The 23,557-nt window shown below is 40.3% G+C and overlaps 2 protein-coding genes across 6 annotated transcripts in view; one reads left to right on the top strand and one right to left on the bottom strand.

The window, feature by feature from the left end:
- Positions 1–23,557, top strand: part of BASP1 (brain abundant membrane attached signal protein 1) — a 1,209,505-nt gene that overhangs the window by 39,463 nt on the left and 1,146,485 nt on the right. Inside the window, exon 1 of one of the 5 annotated variants that reach the window (XM_050794717.1) lies at positions 15,483–15,486. The exons of 2 other annotated variants lie outside the window; for them this stretch is intronic. The gene's annotated coding sequence lies outside the window, so the exon portion shown is untranslated. Of the gene's footprint in view, positions 1–15,482; positions 15,487–20,627; positions 20,647–21,911; positions 21,916–23,557 lie in introns of those variants that run through there. 2 more of the 5 variants (XM_050794707.1, XM_050794756.1) reach the window with 2 other exon arrangements.
- The window catches only part of MARCHF11 (membrane associated ring-CH-type finger 11), a 113,871-nt gene that overhangs the window by 20,592 nt on the left and 69,722 nt on the right, over positions 1–23,557 (bottom strand). The window contains exon 3 of the mRNA XM_050794704.1: positions 3,286–3,478. Coding sequence (XP_050650661.1) covers positions 3,286–3,478 — 193 coding nt within the window. The remainder of the gene's footprint in view (positions 1–3,285; positions 3,479–23,557) is intronic.

Raw genomic sequence — 23,557 nt, 5'->3', positions numbered from 1 at the left:
TACATAAATTTCCCCAAGTAAACAATGTTCTCCAAATCTTAACTTCTGTTTAACAATCCAACTCTCCTAAGCATTACATAGACTGGCTGGATGATAACATTTTTGGATTCTGGAACAATCTTCTATGGATTTTCAGAATAATTTTTTCAAATGATATTTATGAAGCTGCCAACCTGTTTCTTCTACTTAGGTAGAATCAAGTTTGGAAAGCTTGGACAGACAGGAAAGAGGGATGTCTCCAATTATGTTAAAACTCTTTGAATGGGGAGCCAATCTCACATCTTCCCATGGCAAGAAGGAGGCCAGCTCTCTATTTGCCAAGTATCTGTTCATCTCTTGGCTATCACTTCCCCATGAAATCAGCCTGAAACCTTCCCCTCCCTACACACAGCACCGCAGGGTTCATCCCTCCTGGTGTTGTCCAACTACCCCTTCCTGTGCATACTTCCGCAACTGTGCACATCCCACTGTATTCTAATCATTTACTTACCTGCCTGTCCTCCTCATGAGCTCCTTGGGGAAGGAAAGTGGGCGACTCTCATTTTTATTCGCAGAACCTAGCACTATTCAACACATAGAAAGTTCCTAGGAAATATTTATTAAACTGAGCTGAGGAAATGGGATGCAAAGTTGTAAACCTGCTTTTCACACTAACTCTAACCCTAAGTCTTCCAGTCAGGAGTATTTAAGGTACAATCAATATGATCTTTGTTACTGTCTGCATTTAATTTGCAGACACTTGAATTAATTTGAAATATTAGCAGGAGCTCTTCCTGGCTGCAATCCATTTGGCTATTGGTAGACTATGAGTATTTCGCTGTCTTTACTATAATAGTTTCTTAATTTCTTGGTGAAAAAAATTAAGATATTTTCCAGGCCAGAACAGACTAATTAGTGAAACTGCCAAGTAAAATAAACAATGTTCAATCAGAATTCTTTAATTTTTTCCAAAATATACAAATAGATCATGGAATGATAAAATTAGGATTTGATGAGTCAAAACACAATGAAACGTACTGTCAATATTTAAGACTCAGATAAAATACTTATTCTCAGTGTGTGATGTTCCCCAGGTCCTATTGTGGGGCGGGGGGAGTGGGGAGGGATAGCATTAGGAGATATACTTAATGTAAATGACAAGTTAATGGGTGCAGCACGTCAACATGGCACATGTATACATATGTAACAAACCTGCACGTTGTGCACATGTACCCTAGAACTTAAAGCATAATTTTTAAAAAATTTAAAAAAACTTATTCTCCAAAATATCTCCAGAGAAATGGCAACTGTTTTTGTTTCTAAGAAATTTGATTTTATAAAATGGGCAAATGCTCAAATTTTAAAAGAGAAGCTTGAAATTGTCGTATATTACTGAAAGATTATTTGTTCATATGTCTTTGCTCTTGAAACCAGAATTGTAATAATCTTGACTAAAATACTAACATTAGTCATCAGAATTTAAGATATAATAACTCAGCACTAAATGTAAGTCATGAAATTAAAAAAAAAATCATTTCCTAACCAGGAAATGCATGGTCTTTTTGAGTGTTTATACTGAGGGCAAGAAAGTCAACTGGACTTTTTTCCTTTCCAGGTTGGCTTGGGAACTAACTGGCTCTTTCATTTTGCATCTCCCCTTTGAATATCAATGGAACACTTCATTTTATATCATTTATGCTGAAAGACAGAATAAACCCTGTCTTTGAATGTGTTAAGGGATTCAATTTGTGGATCAATTGTGTGATTCTTCTTTATTAGAGCAATGCCTTAGAGATTATATTTGAATAAAGATTTAGAACTTCCAAATGCTTTCATATGCATTATCACATTTCATGCAAATTGTTCATATACATGATTAGCTCAATTATTCAGGCAACATCTAGTCAGTTTATATATTATTCAAAACATTCGCTCTTTTATTTTTTTCTTTCTGGCCTGAAATCTGATCATTTTCTTTCTTATTAGACTTGTACTAATGAGAAAAGAGCAAAGAAAAAAAGTAAAAACAAAAAATCATGCTGATCATATTTTAAACATTTATAGAGTTCTTTTAGAAAAAAATGACTGAAGATACTAAAATTGCTAGTCAAATTAAAGCTCTAGTAAGTAGAGGCATTAAATTTAAGTGATCTGAAAGTTATTCAATGTTTCCAACTTAATCAAACATAGTTAATCTATAACTTCTAATTAATAACATAATTATTTTATAATCATTATTTCCTTTATTTAGACTTGCATGGTTGGAATTATCCTTTCGCATTTTTATAGGCGAGAAAACAGAAGTATGGAGGCATGAAGGTGACCTGTCCAAGCAGAGGCCAGGATTAGAAACCAAGTCTCTTGATCCCAAGCTTAGCATCCATCCCCTGAAGCTGGTAGTCCTCAAGCTTCAGCGTGCATCAGAACCTTGGAGGGGCTGTAAAACTCAGATGGCTGGGCCCCACCCCTGAAGTTCCTAATTCAGTAGATCTGGGTGGAGCCTGTGCATTTCTGCCACATCAGAGCAGGCAAATGCTCCGGATGCCGTGGTACCTCCCTACAACCACCCACACCGCTCTGCCCCTCGCCAACTGGTCACCATCGCGATGCCTGTGCACCTCACACATGCCACATAAATGCTGCATGATCGGCTTCCGTTTTCTCACAGTACTAGCGAACAACAGATGGGTCAAATGAAACACAGAAGTAACCTTTTCCTAGGGTTTATTTTAGCTAAAATGTTTGATTCTTTTTATCTTCTAAGTCACTGAGTTTATTAAGTAAAACAAAGAGACACAGGCCAGCAAGGAAAACTGTCCCCAAGTCCCTAACCTTCCAAGGGGCCCCTTTCTGCCCTCAGAGAATCTGCACAGTCATCATGATGTAAGACATGGAGATGTCTGTCGTCTCCCCAAATGCACAATACAGTAACGCCATTTGCATCGGCCAGGACCCCCAGCTTTGTAAAGGGCAACTGGTTTGCTCTTATTCCTTAGAAATAAACAACTATCCTTAGATCATTCACTCCAAATAATTTCTTCAACCCTTCCTCCTTTCTTTCAGTTGCACAATATCTCACTTTAAATGGGCATTATCCTGTTAATTTTTTTTTCAAACTACACAGGAATATAGATTCTGTGCTTTCTTAGAAAAGCAGCCCAATTGTGACCCGCAGCTAATTCATTAACTGGAGAACTGAGATAACTCAATCCACAACATTCTCTATTAGATCCGAATGCTGAAAACGTAATCGCTGAAAGAAATGGATTACTGACAGTGTGTTAACGTTGAAGGTCATGGTCTTACCTATGCACACTAGATCCATAAAACCATACATTCCATAGCAGATCTGAAAAAGGATGTCCTTCCTCTGCCACACTGCATAGGGGCTGAAGGCTGACCAGAGGAGCCAAGTCACACTGGCTATTAAGAACAGGGATCCTAGGATTACAGCAATCATCTGAACTTTCTCAACCAGTGTTATAGAAATGCTCTGCCACTAAAAGAAAAACAGAGGCATGTAAGAAAGGTGCTGTGTGTAATTAAAAAAGAAAAAAAAAAAACATTTTCAGTCCGGTGTTTCTTTTCATATGTCAGACCCTTTGAAATCTGATCGGTCCCCCAAATGAATTTTTTCATTTCATCCAGGCTATAAAAAAGACAAGCAGATAAAGATTAATGAATTGCCTTAACTTCATTATTTTCAGTAATTCACCATTCTGTAAGTTTAATCTAGTTTGATTCCAGATAATAGTACTGAGTGTGAATGGCTAAGGAATATTTAGTACCTGGAAATCACATTATTATCTTTCACACATGCATGAAATTAAATACGCTCTGACCATATATGGTGAGAACTTCTCTATCTGGTAATTTAGTTTGCTCTTAATACATTTGGCTACTGCAAAAAGAGGGAACTGTCTCTTGATTTTGTAGAAAAAAAATGTAAAAAGCAAATAAGTTATATAAGAACATCAGTGAAAAAGTCATTTAAGATAACACTAGGATAATCATAAAGGAAGAATAAAATTGTACATTATCTGTTATTGGTACATTCCATATACTCAGATATTACTGACTTTTTACTATCTAATGGGTAAGCCATGAAGCATTTTTGTCAAGATTTAAAATTTGTACCTACATGAAGTATCTTTGAAACTCACAAACATTTTCAGCATGTACTCTTCAGCGGGGCAAATAATTTGGTGCCAATTTGAATATTGAAGTATCAATATTCAAAAGAAATTTACAGTCCAAATGATCAAAAATCCTTCAAGGCTGCTATTGACTGGAGAGGATTAATCAGTCATGTTCTCACTTTTGCATAATTGAAGCAGAAATGAAACCAGAATTGTTATTAAGGTTTGTCAGTAAACCATGAAACTCAAAACAACCTGTATAATCTCATCCTGTATGGAAGAACTCTGGCTATGGCAATATATGGCTTCTCAGAAGAATTCTTAAACAATTTTTTAAATCTTTTTTAAAATGAGCTTAAGCAATCAGTGTCCATCGGATGAATCTGAAATTTCGTCAAATGCTTTACTTACCTTCAATCTGAACTTATGTATCCCCAAATGGTAAGTTGATGCCACTGATCCTCTCTCTCTCATTGTCTGTCTCTCTATCACTCTCTCTCTTTCGTACACATACCATAAATAAATACTTTACATGTAACATTTTTAAGTATGTATGTGACCTTGCATATTCATGATACTATTAAATTCTACGTTTGTTAAAGATTAAATACCAATGTACATTTGAAATATTTCATTCTCTAAAGTCATTTTCCTTATTTTTCTTTTAAAAAACAGAACCAAACAACAAAGTTTGATGAAATACCGTGAGAAAGAGATTTCCATTCATTTTAATGTAAAGATTAATTTAGTGAGAAATGGTTTGTGCTTTTACAATTTTGAATGAGTAGCAATTAAACTATTTCATAAGTGGGAGTTGAACAATGAGAACACATGGACACAGGGAGGGGGACATCACACCGGGGCCTGTTGGGGGGTGGGAAAAAAGGGGAGGGAGAGCATTAGGCAAATACCTAATGCCTGTGGGGCTTAAAACCTGGATGGTAGGTTGATGGGTGCAGCAAACCACCATGGCACATGTATACCTATGTAATAATCCTGCACGTTGTGCATCCGTATCGCAGAACTTAAATTAAAATAAAAACTAATTAAACTAGTTGGTGTTATTTTGTCATTACAAAGGAATCAAGGCTGTATCCCAAGATGTGTCTGAAGTTGTTTTATTCCAGTTTCCTGACATAATTTTAAGTACATTTATACCAAACTGCCAGGCCTTCATATCTTTAACCATTTTAAATCTGGTGTCACCAAACAGAGGTGACGTGTCAGTATCTCTTGTTCTTGTTCAGTTTTGATGCTCATTAAAATTTATTTTGAATGCAACATGGTGAGCAATGAAGAAAACAGTTATCATCCATCCTAAATGGGTGCTACCAAGTGTATACACGTTACCTTACCCTTTGGCAATTTATTAATCACATCAGATAGATGAAAACAAAGCATCCTTTAAGTCCATGAGGCGTGTGTGTGTGTGTGTGTGTGTGTGTGTTTGACTTTCATATAGTGGGCTGCATGTTCAAAATGTGTATGCCTGAATTGGAGGAGTCCTAGGTAACCAACGGTGAGTAACAAGGATTCACCAAGAAGAGACTTTACTGATATCTATTTTCTGTTTGCCAATAATTCTATGATGTAATCTTAGGGGAGTTAAATTTGAATAGCTCGAAACTGCGTAATGAATTATATTTGGCTTCAATAAGACCTACTAATTAATTGATCCAAGCCTCCCTGCATGATAATTCACCACGGTGTCTGTAGACATAGTGTGGCCAGGCCCTACTGAATGCTTGGATTTGGGAGGATGGAAGTGACAGTTGGATGCATTGGCTGTAGTATTTCCTGGGACCCTGGAAATGAATGGCCAAGCACTGACCCTGAGGTGCCAGCCTCTTCCATTTTCTGTATGGCACACTTCTGACACACGAGGTGTGGCTGCTCCTAGGTGTGGAGGGTGAATGAATGAAGGGAGAGGCTCACCAGAAACAAGAAACAGGAACGCTTCACATTTGTTTTGGTGACAGCAAATTTAAATTTGTGTACAATTCAAATGCCTGGTAGTTTGGAATGAACGTGTTTAAGATGATGTCCGGAAGCAAGGGAAAAAAGAACAACCCTTGATTACAGTACACTGGGAAGCTTAACTATTCACTATCATCATAGAAATTATTTTTGTTGTAAACATAAGAAGTAATTTGGGATTTTTGAAGATTATTTTTTAAAGAAGGGTAAATTGTACAAAATCTATAGTGAGCTCCCTGAAATTTTTTTTGGTTTTATAACACCCTGCTAATAATGCAAATATGTAAATGTGTTTAAAAGTAAACAGACGTTCCTCATATACTGATGAAACTTAAAATTAACGTCATTTCTGAATATTTAATGAGGACACACCGTTACTGAAACCAAAATTACTAACCTCGATTATAAAAACAGGAATTTGCCTTTGAAGACAGCTATCATCTTGGTAATTTCTCTGCCCAGTATATTTGGTGCTTTCTTATATCTACCGTTATGTGCAAAAAGGAGGGTTGTTCTCATTCTTCCACTAGAAGAAATAATTTTGCCCTTGACCACTAGAAAACACTCTCCCAGTGTCCTTGCCCTTGGAGGGCATGCATCATCTAATGGGCTCAGCCTGAAGGAGCTGTGTTAATGGGCCATTTGCTTCGATGATAAAAGTAGAAAATAAGTCACATGGGACTTCTCTCTCTACCCCAACGTTACAGCCAAAAGTTTTGGAAATAATTCAAAGGCCAGGATTTCAGTTTGTGAGATTATTTCCAAAACTTGTCAGTGAAATATTTCAATGGATAAACACACTGTCTCCTCTAAGGAGATACATAGGAGTGTGCGTGTCTGTGTGTACGTGTGTGTGTGTATGCATGTGCGCGCGTGTGTGTTGCATTTAGCTTTCTTCCCACATTTGGAAAGAAAAGTAATATAACAATAGCCAGATTGGCTCTAAATAGTTGCTACTGCTCTTTCTTTCTCTCTCTCACTCTCTCTCTCTTTCTTTCTTTCTTTCCATAATAGTTGAATATGTCTGATTCTTTCATATTCCTGAAAAGCTGTTTACTTGTACAAAACAAACAATTTCATTTACTGTTTCCAGCAAAAGTGGGATCAACTGGCACCTCTTTTGAAAGTTCACCCTCATTTAGTGCACTAGAAGAAGTAATTTAATAATTTACTAAATTTAATAATTTAATAATTATAGCTTATGCTTGTACAGGATTGATACATGCCAGGCACTTTTCTAAGAGTTTATTTATTTGTATTAAGTCATTTAATTCCCACAACTTCTCTGTGAGGGAATTACTATTGTTATCTCCATTTTACAGGTAAGTAAACTGAGGCAGAGAGAAGTTAAACAATGTGCCCAAGGTTACACATCTAGTGAGGACTGGAGCTGAGGTACAAACCCAGGTAGTCTGGCTTCCAGGTTCATGCTTTTACCACTTATACTAGACTACGTAATAATTCCACCGAGAGCTTTGATAACAATTAATGGCATACACCCCACCTCTGCAGTGCCATGACAATTCTCCTGATGAAGCTTCCCAGTCTGTATTCTCTAGGCTACTGAAAGAGCTTTCTAGCTGAACTTGAAGCTGTGAGTCATTCCCTGCTCCTCAGAGTAATTCCCCGGGGTTCATTCCTAATGCAAGGGGAGCTGCCCCTCTAAGCTTCAGCGAGGAGGGCTAAATGTTTGGTTCAGCACATATCCTCAGTGTCTGGCAGAAGGATCAAAAAGGGATGGAGGGCGATTAAGAGGAAGAGAGGAAAGGAGCAGGGAAGGAGGGAAGGAAGGAAGGAAGGAAGAAAGGAAGGAAGGAAGGAAGGAAGGAAGGAAGGAAGGAAGGAAGGAAGGAAGGAAGGAAGGAAGGAAGGAAGGAAGGGAGGGACGGAGGGAGGGAGGGAGGGAGGGGAGGGAGGGAAGAAGGGAGACAGGGAGGGAGGCAGGGAGGGAGGGAGGGAGACCCCTCAATTCAACTTCATATGACTTCTTTTTATTCTACCAAATGCACTCTTTACTTTGGTCCCTCTGTGCCTTTGAGCACTCTCTTTCCTCGGCATGCAGCGTCTGTCTCCTCTTTTTTCAACTGATCTATCCATCCATACCTGGCACTAATGCCACCTCTTCTAAAAAGCCATCCTCTCATGCACTTCCTCTCCTAAACAGGATCATTCTATCTGGGCCCTCACAGTCCACTATTTATACTTCTGGGGAAAGCTGGCTTCCTTCCTTCACTCTCGAATCCCAGATAGCCATGTCCGTCCCCGTCGTCCCCAGACTGCAGGTTTCCCGGTGGCAGACGCTGAGTCTCATGCCCCCTCCGGTGCACCACAGAGCTGAGCACACCCAGCAAATGCTGGAAATACACGGAATTCGGACTTTAGTTTCCACCACTCATCCGACTGCCGGATTTGCATTCTCTCTACATCCATCCCATCAGTGCCTATGGATAAAGACCTACTCTGGCCAAGCCACCCGTTAGTCAGGAAAGGAGAACTCAGATCTGTCTCCAAAGCCTCAGTTCTTTCTAAAATGCCCTTCTCTCTGCCTACTCTCTCTGCTCTCACCCCTAATTCCCTACTTAAACGGACACATCCTATATCTGAAAGGAAAAACAACATGGGCACAGTCATACCCATTTAAAAGGTGGCTGTGGGAATAGAAAAAATTCAACACCTGCGAAAACAATCCAACAAAGTTCCAAAATCTGACTCATACCTTTCTAAATGGCATCTCCAAATACTTCTTGAATCTGAAAGCTGCAGTTTGTTAATTTTAACACGAAGAAGACAAGCTCAAGGAGTTATATCTCTTTAGTTTTAGTGAAATTTTGGGAGAAATTAACTAACTCACATTGGATATTATGTAATATTCTCCTTACTTGTAACTGTCCAGAGATGTACCAATAGGGTCCACCAGTCCTACAAAGATTCTGAAAGTGTACATGGCCCAGAGTTGAGTATCTTTGCTTGGGAGGTTCTGTGTTAGTGGAGCATTCTCCATGAGAAATTAGAAAAGCACTCCAATAATTTCCACAGATTGCTGTGAAACCAGGCAAATACTGTGTTCTTATCAATGAAGTATGACTAATTAATAGGGGTTTATTACTGCCTTTAGAGAATAAAGGAGGGAAGAAAAAGCTGTGAATTTTCTTTAAGGAAATGACAGGATACTCCAAGTCTCTTCCTGTATAAATCCCTTCCAGCCAGTAAGCTAAGCACTTGAGAAAGACAGACACTCCATCAGGTCTCTGAGAAGCTATTTAGAAGAAGGTGGACCTGTCTTTCTGTTGTCTGAAAGAGTTAATAAACCTTCTCAATCTAGGAACCAATTTCCTCTCTGAAAGTAGCACATGCTCAGAGGGAACGAGGCTGAACTCCGAGCGAGAGAAGATCTGTTCAGGGTGCCTTAAATCATTCGGTCTCGGGTACTGTTTCATCTTTGTTTTTACAAGGCAGGCCAGAATGAATCATAAGTTAATAGATTTGTAGTATGATGATTTATACTGTGTGCTATATGACAGGCGGGATTACTCAACAGTGTCACAGGAGAGAACACCTGCTCTTGAGAGGTGTCCTCTTCAGAAAACGGATTTAGCTAGAACTTACATTCAATCATCTTTAGATGGTGTGCAAATTGCAACACTAAAGTTGGGATTTGAAATGCTGGCAGAAAACATCTCAATGTGTAATCAAGTTGACATGTAGATACAAAATTCAGTTAATTATATGCCCATTCTTTGTAGAGCTGTATTTATAGGCTGCATATTAAAAGTGATTTTCATGATTTGGTATGAGTCTTTTCTGCCAGAAAAGCATTTTCACAAATTTATCAGAGCTGAGCTAAAGATTAGACAAAAGGAATTTGCTTTGCCTAAGAAAGACGAAATCTAAACAACCTAGAGAAAATCATTAGAAAACATAGAATCATTTCTCTGGAAAAACTGTTAACAATTACTTAAATGAAAGAGGGATATAATAACTGATGCTAAAGATGGAGAGCAGTAAGGAGATATTATAAATAACTGTATGCCCATTAATCCCAGAGCATGAAGGAAATAGGTAACTTCCTCAGAAAACTTAATTACCAAAACTGACTCAAGAAGAAATGGAATGTATGAATAATTCTACATAGAAACTGAAGTTGTCATCAAAAGCTTTCCACAAACAAGACAACAAACACCTCCAGGACCAGTTTCACCAGATGTTATAAAGCAGTTAAAGACAACATCTTATCAATCTGACATACTCTCTCAGAAAACAGAGAAGGACAGAACATTTTCCAACTCATTTTACAAGGCCAACACAACGCTGATACCAAAACCTGACAAAAACATTATAAGAAAGGACAAATTTCAGGCCAATATTCTTTAAGAGCATGGATGAGAAGAAATCCTCTACTAGATATTAGCAAATTGAATCCAGCAATATATAAAAACAACAGTGCAGCAAGAGTGAATGAGGTTCACCCTAGAAATGCAAGGTCAATATAACATCCAAATAGCAATCAATGCAACAGACCATATTAGAAATAAAAATATCCTCTCAATAGATGTGGTAGAGTCATTTGGTATACCCCCATTCATGATGAAAACTAGGAAGAGAAAGAAAAGGGCATCTAAAAAACACTTACAGATAGGATCATATCTAATTGTGTGGAGGGGAAACACTATCTTTTCTCTGATCAGGAACTAGGCAAAGATTTTCACCCGTTTTACTTCTATTCGACCTTGCACTGGGTGTCCTACTCAATGCAATGAACTAAATAACAAAAAGAGAAAAGTATAAAAGTTATGAAGGAAAAACTATGAAACTGTCTCTCTTTTTAGATAGCATGATTATCTGCATAGAAATCCTAGGGAATTTATAAGAAAACCTAATAGAAGTAGTAAATTAATTTACCAAAGCCTCAAAATACAAGATAACAGGCAGGGTGTGGTGACTTACACCTGTAATCCCAGCACTTTGGGGAGGCGGAGGCAGGTGGATCACCTGAGGTCAGGAGTTCAAGACCAACCTGGCCAACATGGTGAAACCCTGTTTCTACTAAAAATACAAAAATTAGCCAGGTGTGGTGGCAGTACCCTGTAATCCCAGCTACTCAGGAAGCTGAGACAGGAGAATCGCTTGAACCCAGGATGCAGAGGTTGCAGTGAGTTGAGATCACACCACGACATTCCAGCCTGAGAGGCAGGGTGAGACTCCAACTCAAAAAAAAGAAAAAAGAAAAGAGATAACAATTATCAATTATATTTAAATATAAACAGCAAAAAGTTGAAAAGTGAAATTACAAAAACAATACTACATAAACAACAAAAATCATAAATGACTTAGGACTAATTTTTTTAAAAGATAATCTACAAATTGTTGTTAGATACAATTCAAAAAGAACTATATAAGATTTATTTTTTAAAAAGTTGTAGTGTTCTTGTTAAATGATCCTTCAAACCTCTTCCTTGTTTCTACACTTTTGATGTACATGCTTTTTAGCTTAATAAAAGCCATTTTCTTTGCAAAAAGAGGAAAAGAAAAGAAAAATATAGATATGAGTATTAAACAAGGAATGCACACCTATTAGAAATGGGTTTACGAACGAAGATTTTTCAAGAAAGATGATTAAATTTTCAAGAAATATGACCCACTTATTTCTAATTTCTAAGAAATATGAACTTGGGCTATGACAACTATGAATCAGCTCCTGTCATATCAGCCACATGGTAGAAATTTGATACTGTGTGAAGATACATTTAGTGTTTCAAATATTTATAGAATTATTATAACCCAAAAAAGAGAGGGAAAAAAAGGGTTCCTCAACTGCTTACATATTATAATGCAAACTATCACTTTGTTGATTTTTCACTGGTGTAATTTCATTAAAAACATTTTTAAATGCCAAAAATAAATAAGACTCATATAAATTACAGTTGTGGCTAAAAAGACTCACCATTGTTCAAATTGTCATTCTCCTCCACTTTAACTTCAAAAGTTAAAATAGAAGCAAAATAGTATCAGAAAAACAAAAGCTTCCTGTTTTGTTTGGTTTTTTAAAAAGTTTTTTAAAAGAGACCACTCATTTGAAGTTAATCAGTGTAATTTTAATTCATAGAAATCAAAAAAGAAAATTGTTGGTTGCTATTTCCAAAAGAATTAGGCACGACAAAATGCTCCAGACTCACTTTCTCATGTGAAAAGATCTTCCTCCACTTCTTCAGCTATTGGTAACACACATCCTTTGAGGGATGGTGTCTTGACCATAGATCACCATTTTGTTCATTAAAATACCCTGAACTCAATCATGCAACCAACAAAAAAGCAGAGAGGTGGGTGGGGAGCTCCCCACGAGTACTCGGGAATGCTGTCAGGATTTCATGTTATTGTACAGAATTTAGAATGTCAATAAATATTTTCTTCCAGAAGCCTGGAAATCCCAGCGGGTTTGAAGGGTCACGACCCAGGACTATGGCAATGTGCTCAGTATGATTTGCTGTTCAGGAGGAAGAAATTAAGCACCCTGAGGGATGCGTTACACTGGGGGTTCCTGGGATAAGTGTCCAAGACTATGTGTCTGGGTCCCAGAATTACAAAGGAGGAGAGAAATTTTCTTTCCCCAGAAAAGCAGCCCTGGGAGGAGACAGCCCCTAGGAAGACTTCATGCTGATAAGGAGATTCTTCCCTACCTTCCTCGGGGTACTGGATTCAAGTGGAGTGGACACAGGAGTAGCCGAGGCTGCCCTTTAACTCCAGGACCAGGAGAATAAAGTCCTGGATGAATCAGAACAAAGCTAAAACTGGCTCAAGGCCATGGAGGCAGCAAAAGGAATACTAGACCAGGGCCAGAGTGACCAGATAAGCCCGGAAAGTTCCAAAATTCAATTCCAGGAGGAGCAAAATTAATAATGTGAAGGTTTGGTTATCAAATGAGAATCAGGGCCAGTAGAGCCCAGTGATGTGGAGTGGAGAGTAACTCTAAATGGCAGAGGGAGCTGTAGGTGGCCAGTGAACAGGAAACTAACAACACGAGTGAGATAGGCCTTACAAAGCAGTGTCTACCCAAGAAAACCCTTCCATCAAAGGCTGCCCTTTACTCAGGTGCCAAGTCTTTGGAAACAGGAGTTGCATCCTGTTTCCAGAATCTCCTATTCGTCTGTCTCCATTCACAGGAGGAGGGTATATCAGAGCAGCAGAAGGTGTAAAAAGTTTTCTTAGAAGGAATAAAAATGCTTAGTGAGAAGGTTGTGTCTAACTGAGAAGTTAACAGGAACAACAATTATTTGGACTGACTTACAAGCATTAATTTGCCAACTACAGGGCAACTACAGAGTCCACAGAAGAAATACCAAAGATTCTGGATCTCACCAAACAAAAACAAAAACAAACAAACAAAAAAGCATATTTATTCCTTTATTTGCATTCTCTAATTCTTCCAGAACCATCCATATCTCATCTCTCCATGTTATCTCTTATTTGATTGCTCTGGATGTGCATACTTGTCAGAGGCTTATTAGTCCAGCTTTAACAGTCTAAAAGCTGAAATAAAAATGCATTTTAGGCGCCTGTAGTCCCAGCTACTCGGGAGGCTGAGGCAGGAGAATGGCGTGAATCCAGGAGGCAGGGCTTGCAGTGAGCTGAGATCGCACCACTGCACTCCAGGCGACGGAGCGAGACTCTATCTCAGAAAAAAATTGCATTTCAGCTCTTCAGTTTTCAATTTATGCTGCCTTCTCCTTCTGAGTTTTAATTGTGTCTCATAACAAAAGCAGGTGCTAGCTATTATTTCAAATCAGGGAAATCTTCCCCAAGTGTCAACTGTCTAATACAATTAGGCTTAGTAACTAGATTTTGCCCCATATGAATTAAAAGTGTGTGTTTGCATATGATGCATTTTTATTTCATTACCCCTCTCAATATTCAGTATTAATTATGTTTAAATACACACTTCCCAGGGGAGCCCTATCTAACTAATTAGTAGGTGGTCATAACTAGATTTACTTGTTCTCTCCATGAGGAGTTGAAAGCTACCTTTGCTAAAGGAGCTTATTTAAACTCTCAATAGGCTATTGCTGTTTTCAACCTTGCTTTTGGAGCAGAATTTTCATTGAAAGCAATGACCTTCCCATTTGAAATATTTCAGTTCATGTAGGCCAACTCAATTTGTCCTGGTAGTCAGAACAACACTGTTGGTAATTAGGGACCATAGTGTGAGGCAGATTAGCCCTTGCATGAAATTTATGCAGAATCCTTTACAAAGTGGCTTCTCTTGGCTACAGGGAGGCAGCATATTATGTTGGGACAAATAGAGAGCTGTGAATTGGCACTGTTACCGAGCAGGTAATTCTTCTCATAAGGATCTCAATGTTCTTCTTTATAAAATAACATTTGGTATATCTTAGAATAATTGTGTGTTGATGCCTCCATGCATTGGTCTCCTTCCTTAATTGGGGTTCTGAGGAATGAAACAATGGCTATAAGATCATAAGGTAGCTGAGTCAGTAACAGAAAAAACACAGCCCATTAATCTGAGTTGAATGTGCAGTGTCCACTACTACATGGAACTGGGCTTTGCCTCAGTTCTTGGTTAAAGTCACACTGTAAGATGATACTGATACGTACAGGAGGCAGGGAAATACTGGGTAGAAGAGGGTGGGGTCTCTGGAGAGGGCTACACCCTCAAGCCTGGACCTGCAGTCCTAAATGAGAACTTCACACCCCTGTTTTCCTGCCTGAATGTTGCCTTCTGGTCTACCACGCCCTCTGTCCTCTGCCCATAAGAGCCCCAGACCCCAGACTCAACACACACACACAGAAGAGAGAAGTGTCTGAATGTCTAGAGAAGCAGCAACTGGACATCAGAGACTATGGCCAGGAAGAGTTCAGCCACGGACAGCCAAACTACAAGACTGTCTTCCCACTCCAACCCATTTCCAGCTGCCCATCCTGCTGAGAACCACTTCCACTGCTCAATAAAATCTCCACATTCACCATGTTTCAAGTCTGTGTGACCTCATTCCTCTTGGGCACTGGACAAGGACCTGGGTGTGGGTCAAGAGGCTGTCACACTGACTTTCCACTGAGCTGTGTGGGCCAGTACAGGGTTTGTTCCTGCCACGACCCAAAGGCACTTGCCCTGGCTCCTGTACCCACTCACCTGCATGCTCCCCGTCCTGCAAGGGATTTGAGCATTGCTGGCTAAGTAAGCCACCCTTTTCCAAGTCCCGCGAAGGGGTCAAGGGAACTATCTTGTCTCAACACCACCAATATAAAAATACATATGGAATTCTGACCCCTTTAAGCATCTAATATGTATAAATGTATTCATTCAAAATGCACTTATCAGATGTCTGGTACATGCCAGAACCTACAAAAGTCACCATGAGATCACTGCCCAAGCAGGGGGGTGGAAAAAAAAAAGAAAACCTCCACAAAAGTCTAAAAATCACAATACAGCTTGGTATGCACTCATAGAGAAAAGTGAATATGGTGCTTGATGAATGGAGAAACTGCATCTGCTCTGGTCATCAGGGGAGGTTTCCAGAACAAGGAAGCACTTGAGCTGAGTTTGACAGGATGAGTCAGAAGAGTTGGCTAGGTGGAGAGACAGCCGAGGACCTGGGGAGACGGACAGACAAAGAGAAGTATGTGCACAAGAGCTGGTGTGTTTGGGAAATGGTGAGGTTTTATTACTGCCAGAGAGTAGAATCCATGTGGGCAAGCTTGAAGGGGGTTCCTAGGATTAACTATGGCGTTTCAATTTTATCCTACAAGGCAATGATGATTATAAAATCACAAGAAAGAACCAGGTTTGAATATGGAAGGATGTGGCAGAGATGTTCACCTGCCTAGTCATGTTCTTGCTTCCCGTATTTTCCAAAGATGGTTAAAATAATACATCCTGTCCATGTGCTTTCTTGCTATGTGGCTCTTGTCATTCCCCATCAAGAAGCTGTGCCCATTTCTCCACCCCCTAGAATACAGGGGATGCTTTGATCAATAGCATATGGCAGAAGTGGCTCTGTGTCAATTCCAAACACAGATTTTAACTGACTGGCAGCTTCTGTTTCCCCTCTTTTAAAAGTCATGCCACATAAGAAGTACTGAAACCACCATGCCATGAGAAGTTCAAGACACATGGGAGAGGCCCTGGCAGATGAGATGACATGTGGAGAGGGAGACCAAGGGGCACGGAGGCACTAGGCATGTAAGCAAAGTTCTCATGGAAGTGCATCCTCCTGCCCAAGAATCCTAGGCAGATGCCACATTGATCACAGACAAATCACCCAGCAGAACCCTTTCGGACCATAAAATTGTAAGCAAAAGGAAAATAGTTGTTTGAAACCACTAAATATCTTTGCACCATGGTAACTGCAGGAGAAACAGACTAAAATTCAGAAAACCAGACTCTTCGTGTATCAGCAACTCAGCTGAGCTGCCCAACTTCTCGACCCTTTCTCTTCCTCGTCTTTAAAATGAAGATTTTGATTAAGTCATCTTTAAGGTCCCTTTCTGCTCTATAATTCCTTAGAGTACTCACTTCGCTTTACTATTCAACCTTTTATTTCCTTCCCACCTTTTCCCCTTACCCCTCTTCCTCCATCTCCTTTTCCCCACAACTACCTTAGGAATTCTATAACAAAAAGCCCTTTAAAGGATGAGAAATGTTTTGGGGGTGGTAAAATATTCTAAAACTATATGGTTATAAAAGTTGAACTAAAAATTATTGAATTGTATACTTAAAATGGGGGAATTTTATAGCATATAAATTACATCTCAATAAAACTATTTTTAAGGCCCTGGGGAAAAAAATCCTTAAAACAGCAAAATGAGTAAAATCTTTTTGGCAATTATTTGTCCGGTTGGTGTGAGTTATCTTCAATTGTGAAATACTTGAAAAACACTTAATTTTTAAAAGTAAATCTAGCTCCTGGTACAATCCAACAGAGAGGGAACTCCAAAGAAGGTCATTTACCTCAAAAAAAAAAAAAAAAGGCTGAGTTTTTGTTTTTGTTTTTGTTTTCCTTCCTGGAAGGTTGTAGGCTGACTAATGAGTTTGGACTCTGAAGTCAGATTTGAATGGAGGGTCTGTTACTCCATCTCTTTGCTGTACGGCTTTGAGCAAAAATAACCTATTTTCCTCACCTTTAAAACTGTATAATAGTAATTATTATATAAGGTTATGGTAAGGACTAAACACACACACACACACACACACACACCCCCCACATCCCACTTCCCACAGTGCCTAGGCACATAGTGGGTGTTCACATAGCTGTAATTTTTCTTTAAAGGTGACAGAGCGCTGACTGATAACTTCTCTGAGTAAAGCAAATCCCCTAGCCCTGCACTTCTGGAGGCTTCTGGATGAAGTCTGACGGAAGAATAACCACCAATGTGTCTGGGCACTGCTGCCCGGCCCATCTCCCAGTTAAACTTCAAATCATGTCTCCTTTCCTGACATCCTGCTGTGGCTTGCATATCACGTTGCTTAAAGTGCAAAGAAATTCTTTCCACTGACATAAAGAACTGTAAATCTCTTATGTGAGATTTGGCAGCTCATTAATCCTCAGTAAGGAATGGGGAAAGGGAGGGATAGCTATGATACCTTCTCATATTTTATCCTTTACTTTGAACAATATTTTAACATAACAAATAAACAAATGCCTTTCTGTGAGTTCCTAGAATTCCTCGCAGTCCTTCAGTTTTCCCTTCAATAAGGGTTTTACTACGGTATTAATAAAGAACAAGCTTTTCCTCACTCAAGAGATCTTCCCCTTGCTTAAACTTAAGGGCAGTCATTCATATTTTGATTGAGAACTCACTATTTGCCAAGCCAGGTAGAAATGTACCGAGATACCCCAGCCTCTGGCCAGAACACCTGACAGTCCAGGAAGGGAGGAGACACTTGACCAATGGCTGCAGGGCATCCCCCAGTCACCCCAAGCCACAGAAAGCACAGAGAAGGTAACATGGGCTCTGGAGTTTTGAAGCATCTGTAGAAGTTCATTAGGCAGAAAGGAACGTGCCCATCAGAAGGCCAAGTACCTCTCGATCTCTGGCTTCCTGTTTTTTAAAATTTCATTTTATCTTTCACTTGCCTTCCCCATACTTTTGAGTTCCCATCCCATGTCCGGTTTTGCAAGTCAACGACAAATAGTCAAACAGTGACTTGCTTCGCCCTTTTATGCGAATGATCCAGTATAACATCTGTTTTTTATCTTCAAAGAGCTCACAATCTACTTGATAAGATCATGGCATGGGAAATGAGGGGACCAAACAACACTGCATGCCATTGAGCCATAAACTGTGTAGAAGAGACCATGAGTTTCAAAATGGGAGCTGGGTAGATAGATGTCAAAAAAGTCTGAGATGAGACCTTCCAGGCAGGAGCAACCTGAACGAGGCTCCATGAAGAGGGAATAAGCAAGGGGTGCCTCTGTGGCATCCCATTCAAAAGAAGCCTATGTCTACCAACCCCAGAGGGGTCATTTGAAAAGTAGAAAGTGTGGTGGGAAATCTGATAGCTCTATCTACATAACATCCAACAATATGACCAATTTTCTCCCTGTAAATCCTGTTAAAATGAGATTGTCCCTTGACACATCTGCTTCCCTGACCACACTGTGAGCTCTCTACAGGCAGGATGTCTGAGTTCTGTGAGTTGGCCCAATGCCATGGTAGCATCAGAACGCAAGACACATTGGGCCCACGCATGAAGTGTGGTTTTGTTTTCTTTCTTTACATGGGTGACTTGTGACAGCATGAAAAGATCCCAAAAGCCACTGTAGCTTCTAATTCTAGTCCAGTCATTCTCAGCCAAGGGTGATTTTGCCCTACCCTACCCTACCCTACCCTATCACCGGGAGATATCTGACAATATCTGAGGACATTTTTTGTTGACATTACTGAAGATGGTGCCATTGACATCTAGGGGGTAGAGGCTAGGGATGCTGCTAAACATCCTGTGATGGACAGGATAGACCTTGCAACTTTAAAAACCCTTCTGACCCAAACTGTCAATAGTGCTGAGGTTGAGAAACCCTGTTCCAGTCTATCACACACAAAGACTAAAACAGGCGCTGTGTTTGGATTGTGGGTGTTCTGGTTCTCTCTGGGGTCCTATATTCTCAATCCTACTCATTCTTAATCTTTCTTGCCAATTCGAGGGAGGTGGTCTATTACTCACGGAAATGGAAGAAACCACCCGCCTCATGAACGTCAGATGTGGCCGGGCCCTGGCTGCAGGTGAGGTGTGTTACGAAGCTGCACCCGTACTACCTGTAGTTCTTACAACATTTCCAATTGTCCCTACAAACATTCCAAAATAACAAACATTGCAGAAGAAATGAAGATGACAGTATCCACATAACAGCTAAACCACCTTATAAGCAACTTTACTTAGAACCAGGGCTTATCTGATTCAAGATATGCAGGCAAATTTTCTAGTTTCTCCCTCCCAAGAGTTGCTTGGAGTGAAAAATAAACTAAGTAGTTTCGAAAAGAGAGGAGGGCTTGATGGAAGCACTACTGATTTTTTTTTTTAATCAGACTACCATATTTTTGCTTTTTAGGCAGTTATGTCCCTACTAAAGAACAATTTATTCTTCAAAAAATTTCTTGGACAAAAGTTTTGTGATTGAGAGTACTGGAGTTAAGCATGTTTTGCAAATAGTAAATTAAGGTGGCTTATGTCTCCCAAGTAATTAATAAATTATTAAAGAGCTACAACAATATTAAATGTGATACAGACTGGAGACTGGGAAATACTGGGTAGAAGAGGGAGGTTCCCCGGCAAAGGCCCCAGCCTCAAGCCTGGATACCCTCAGCCCTAAATGACAACAGGCATTCCTGTTTTTGTGCCCAAAAAGTTGCCTTTTGGCCCATCACACCCCTCATCCTGTATCTATATAAATACCCAACCCCAGGCTCCAGGAGCAAATGAGGAGATGAGGAGACAAGCAGACAAATGGCAGAATGGCACGGCAGAGAAAGAGAGAAGGGAAAGAGTGCCTGAGTGCCTAGAGGCTAGGGGTCGTCAGAGAGGAGTTCGGCTGCTGGATGGCCAAACTCCAGGGGAAGATCATCTTCCCACTCCATCCCCCTTCCAGCTCCCCATCTATCCTGTGGAGAACCATCTCTACCGCTCAGTAAAACCCCCACATTCATCCTTCAAGTTCATGTGTGACCTGAATTTTCCAGGACGGTGGACAAGAGCTCAGGATACAGAAAGCTTCCATACTGGTCTTCTGCCCTTGTGAAAAGGCAGAGGGTTCACTGAGCTGGTTAAACACTCAAGCCATCCGCGGATGGCAAAGCTGAAAGAGCACACTGTAACATGCCTTCTTGGGCTTTGAGAGTCACAGGCACCCACTCCTAGACACAATCAGAGCTGGAGTCGGGCTGGGGCCCAAAGTGCTCACCCACCAGATCTGGGCAGGGCTGGAGCTCAAAGCACTCACCCAGGTTCCAACACCTGTCTGCATGCTCCCCCTCCTGTAAGGAGTTTGAGCTCAAGGCAGCCAAACAGAGAGCCACACCCCTGTTGTATGTCCTGCGATGGGGGGCCAGGGAACTCTCCCATTTCAAAGATGCCCTTTATTAAAAGAAATAAGCCTATATCTGGACATTTTTAAGCTAAGAAAGAGGAAAGGGAGGGCAGGCATGGGTTGCAGGGGTGGGTACAGAACTTGGAAGGTCATGTCTTGACATCTGCCAGGGAGAGGAAAGGACTGTGGGAGGCAGAACTGCTCCTAGGTTCACATAGAGAAAAGATGAGGCCCAGAGGACCAGACATGTTTGCTTCCAGACACCCCAGCTGGCCCAGGGCAGGGGAGAGAGAGGAAAGAGGAAGCTGCAAAGCCACACACCAGGATCTTTGGAAGCTACTCTGGCCTTAGATTACAAGGCTAGGAGGGTGGGAGAGTGGACAACACAGAACAAGGCCAGTTTATCTCCAAGTAGCTGAGTTACCTGAGGATGTTGTGCTCTAGGGTGTTTTTCTCCTGCAGCTACAGAAGCAGAGCTCTGCTTGGAGTGCTTTATGGAGACAATATTTGTAAAGTGCATGCATGCATGACTCTGCCTATGTTTGCCACTGCTGGTGATGATGGCCAGGGTCATAACCTTGAGATAGAAAAACCTCAGTGAGGGTTCTAACTGCCATTTCCTATATAGCCTTGGAAATTCACTTGACTTTCAGATCCTCAGTTTCCTTATCTGCAAAATAGGGATAATAATACCTACTTCAGGGATTATGAATTGCTTGGAGCACCTGTGACATAAGAAATACACACACAGACACACACACACACAGGTTTGGTCTTTGCCCTATGTCCTGGAACACAACTCATAGAACCCTTGGAATCTTCAAAGTGCTAAATGTCTTTTGTACACTAATAAGATGACTGATGGCTCCTGGATGGCCTCAGGATGGGGGCTGGTTGCCTGGGGAACCAACCTCCTGATTAGAGGGCTAATAATGTTTTTAGCCCCACTTCCTGAACTCCAGGGAGAAAAGAGGAGCTAAAGGTTGAGTCCATCACCAATGACCAATGATGTAATCAATCATGCCTATGTAATGAAACCTCCATAAAGTCCCCAAAGGACAGAGTTCATAGAACTTCTAGGTGGGTGAACACATGGAACACCACAGGATGGTGCCCGGACAGGGCATGCAAGCTCTGTGTGCTCCTCACATTCCTTGCCTTATGGCTTTTCCATTTGGCTGTTCCTGAGTCCTGTCCTCTATAACAAACGGGAAAACACAAGTAAAGTGTTTCTCTGAGTTCTGGGAACCATTCTAGCAAATGACTGGACCCAAGGCAGGTGGGGGGAGACATGGAAACCCACAACTTATAGCCAGTCATTGGAAGCTGAGGTGACAACCTGGACTTGGGACTGGTGTCTGAAGAGGGGACAGTCTTGGTGGACTGAGCTCTCAACCTGTAGAATCTGATGCTGACTCCAGGTCAACTATGTCAGAATTGAGTTGTGCACACAGAATTGAAGAATTGCTTGGGAAAATCCCCCACATGCCTAGTGCCAGAAGCGAAGTGTCATTGAGTATAGAGAAGAAATAGCACTAGCTTTTCTAATTCAGCATCACAGGCAGCACCATCTCTGGAACATATGTGCTCAAAGAATGGCTTCTAGTTATTAATTGTTAAAAGGGCCAAATTCCCAGAAATTCATCCACTGTGCTCTGATAGAAAACAATCCCAGTGATGTTTTATCAAATAGGCAACTACTGTAACTGCCACATTTTTCTCCAGGCCCATTAGCGTAACATGTAAGTGAAGTCTCATTTAAGGAATATGTTTTCTCTTGGTTCTCTAGAAAAACTGGGCAAATTATATTCAGATTTTTAAAAATTAATGTAGAAAATTTTATAATATATACAATTTTAAAGGTCCCCTTTAAATCACAAAAATCATAATACAAAGAGTTTTGGGTTAGGACACTGAGACATCATGCAGTGTCTATATTCATAAAATTGTTTTGCACAAATAAACCATTAAAAGGAGACCGGATACAATGCTGGAGGCTGACCAGTCCATGTATTTTGCATTTTTGCACTGCTGACTTACAGGCTGCTAGTCACGAGCAAAGAGCAGCATCTTCATATATGAAGGGCATGATCACAATACAACACAACAAAAACATGAAAAAACTGATATTTATTTGAACTACAGGCTATTACAGGTTTCTTTTAAATATGTTTTTTAGAAATAATCTGGTCTAAACTCCTATTTTAGAGAAACTGAGGACAAAGGTAAGATGATTTACCCAAGGTCACAAACCTAATGGCCAACATAATAAAAATTATAGATCTCTACATTATCATTATCAATAGCAGATTCAGACAATATTGTGGATTTATATTTCTAATATCCAGCCTATGAAGTATTTCTAATATCCAGCCTCCAAGTCTAACAAGATAATTTGTATCATATCGAAAACTACCAAATTAAAAAATGACACTACCTGACATGGTTTGGCTGTGTCCCCACCCAAATTTCACTTTGAATTGCAGCTCCCATAATCCCCACGTGTTGTGGGAGGGACCTGGTGAGAGAGAACTGAATCATGGGTGTGGTTCCCCCATACTGTTCTTGTGGTAGTAAATAAGTCTCATGAGATTTAATGGTTTTATAAGGGGAAATTACTTTCATTTGGTTCTCATTCTGTCTCCTGCCTGCTGCCAAGGTAAGACCTGCCTTTCACCTTCTGCTGTGATTGGAACCGTGAGTCCATTAAACCTCTTTTTCTTTATAAATTACCCAGTCTTGGCTTTGTCTTTATCAGCAGCGTGAAAACAGACTAATACAGTACATTGGTACCAGTAGAGTGGGTTGCTGCTGTAAAGATACCCCAAAATGTGGAAGCGACTTTGGAACTGGGTAACAGGCAGAGGTTGGAACAGTTTGGAGGGCTCAGAAGAAAACAGGAAAAGGTAGGAAGGTTTGGAACTTCCT

The sequence above is a fragment of the Macaca thibetana genome, chromosome 6, assembly GCF_024542745.1.
Source record: "Macaca thibetana thibetana isolate TM-01 chromosome 6, ASM2454274v1, whole genome shotgun sequence".
NCBI classification, from domain to species: Eukaryota; Metazoa; Chordata; class Mammalia; order Primates; family Cercopithecidae; genus Macaca; species Macaca thibetana.
Note: the sequence above shows the minus strand (reverse complement) of the source record. Positions and strands in the feature narration are given on the sequence as shown.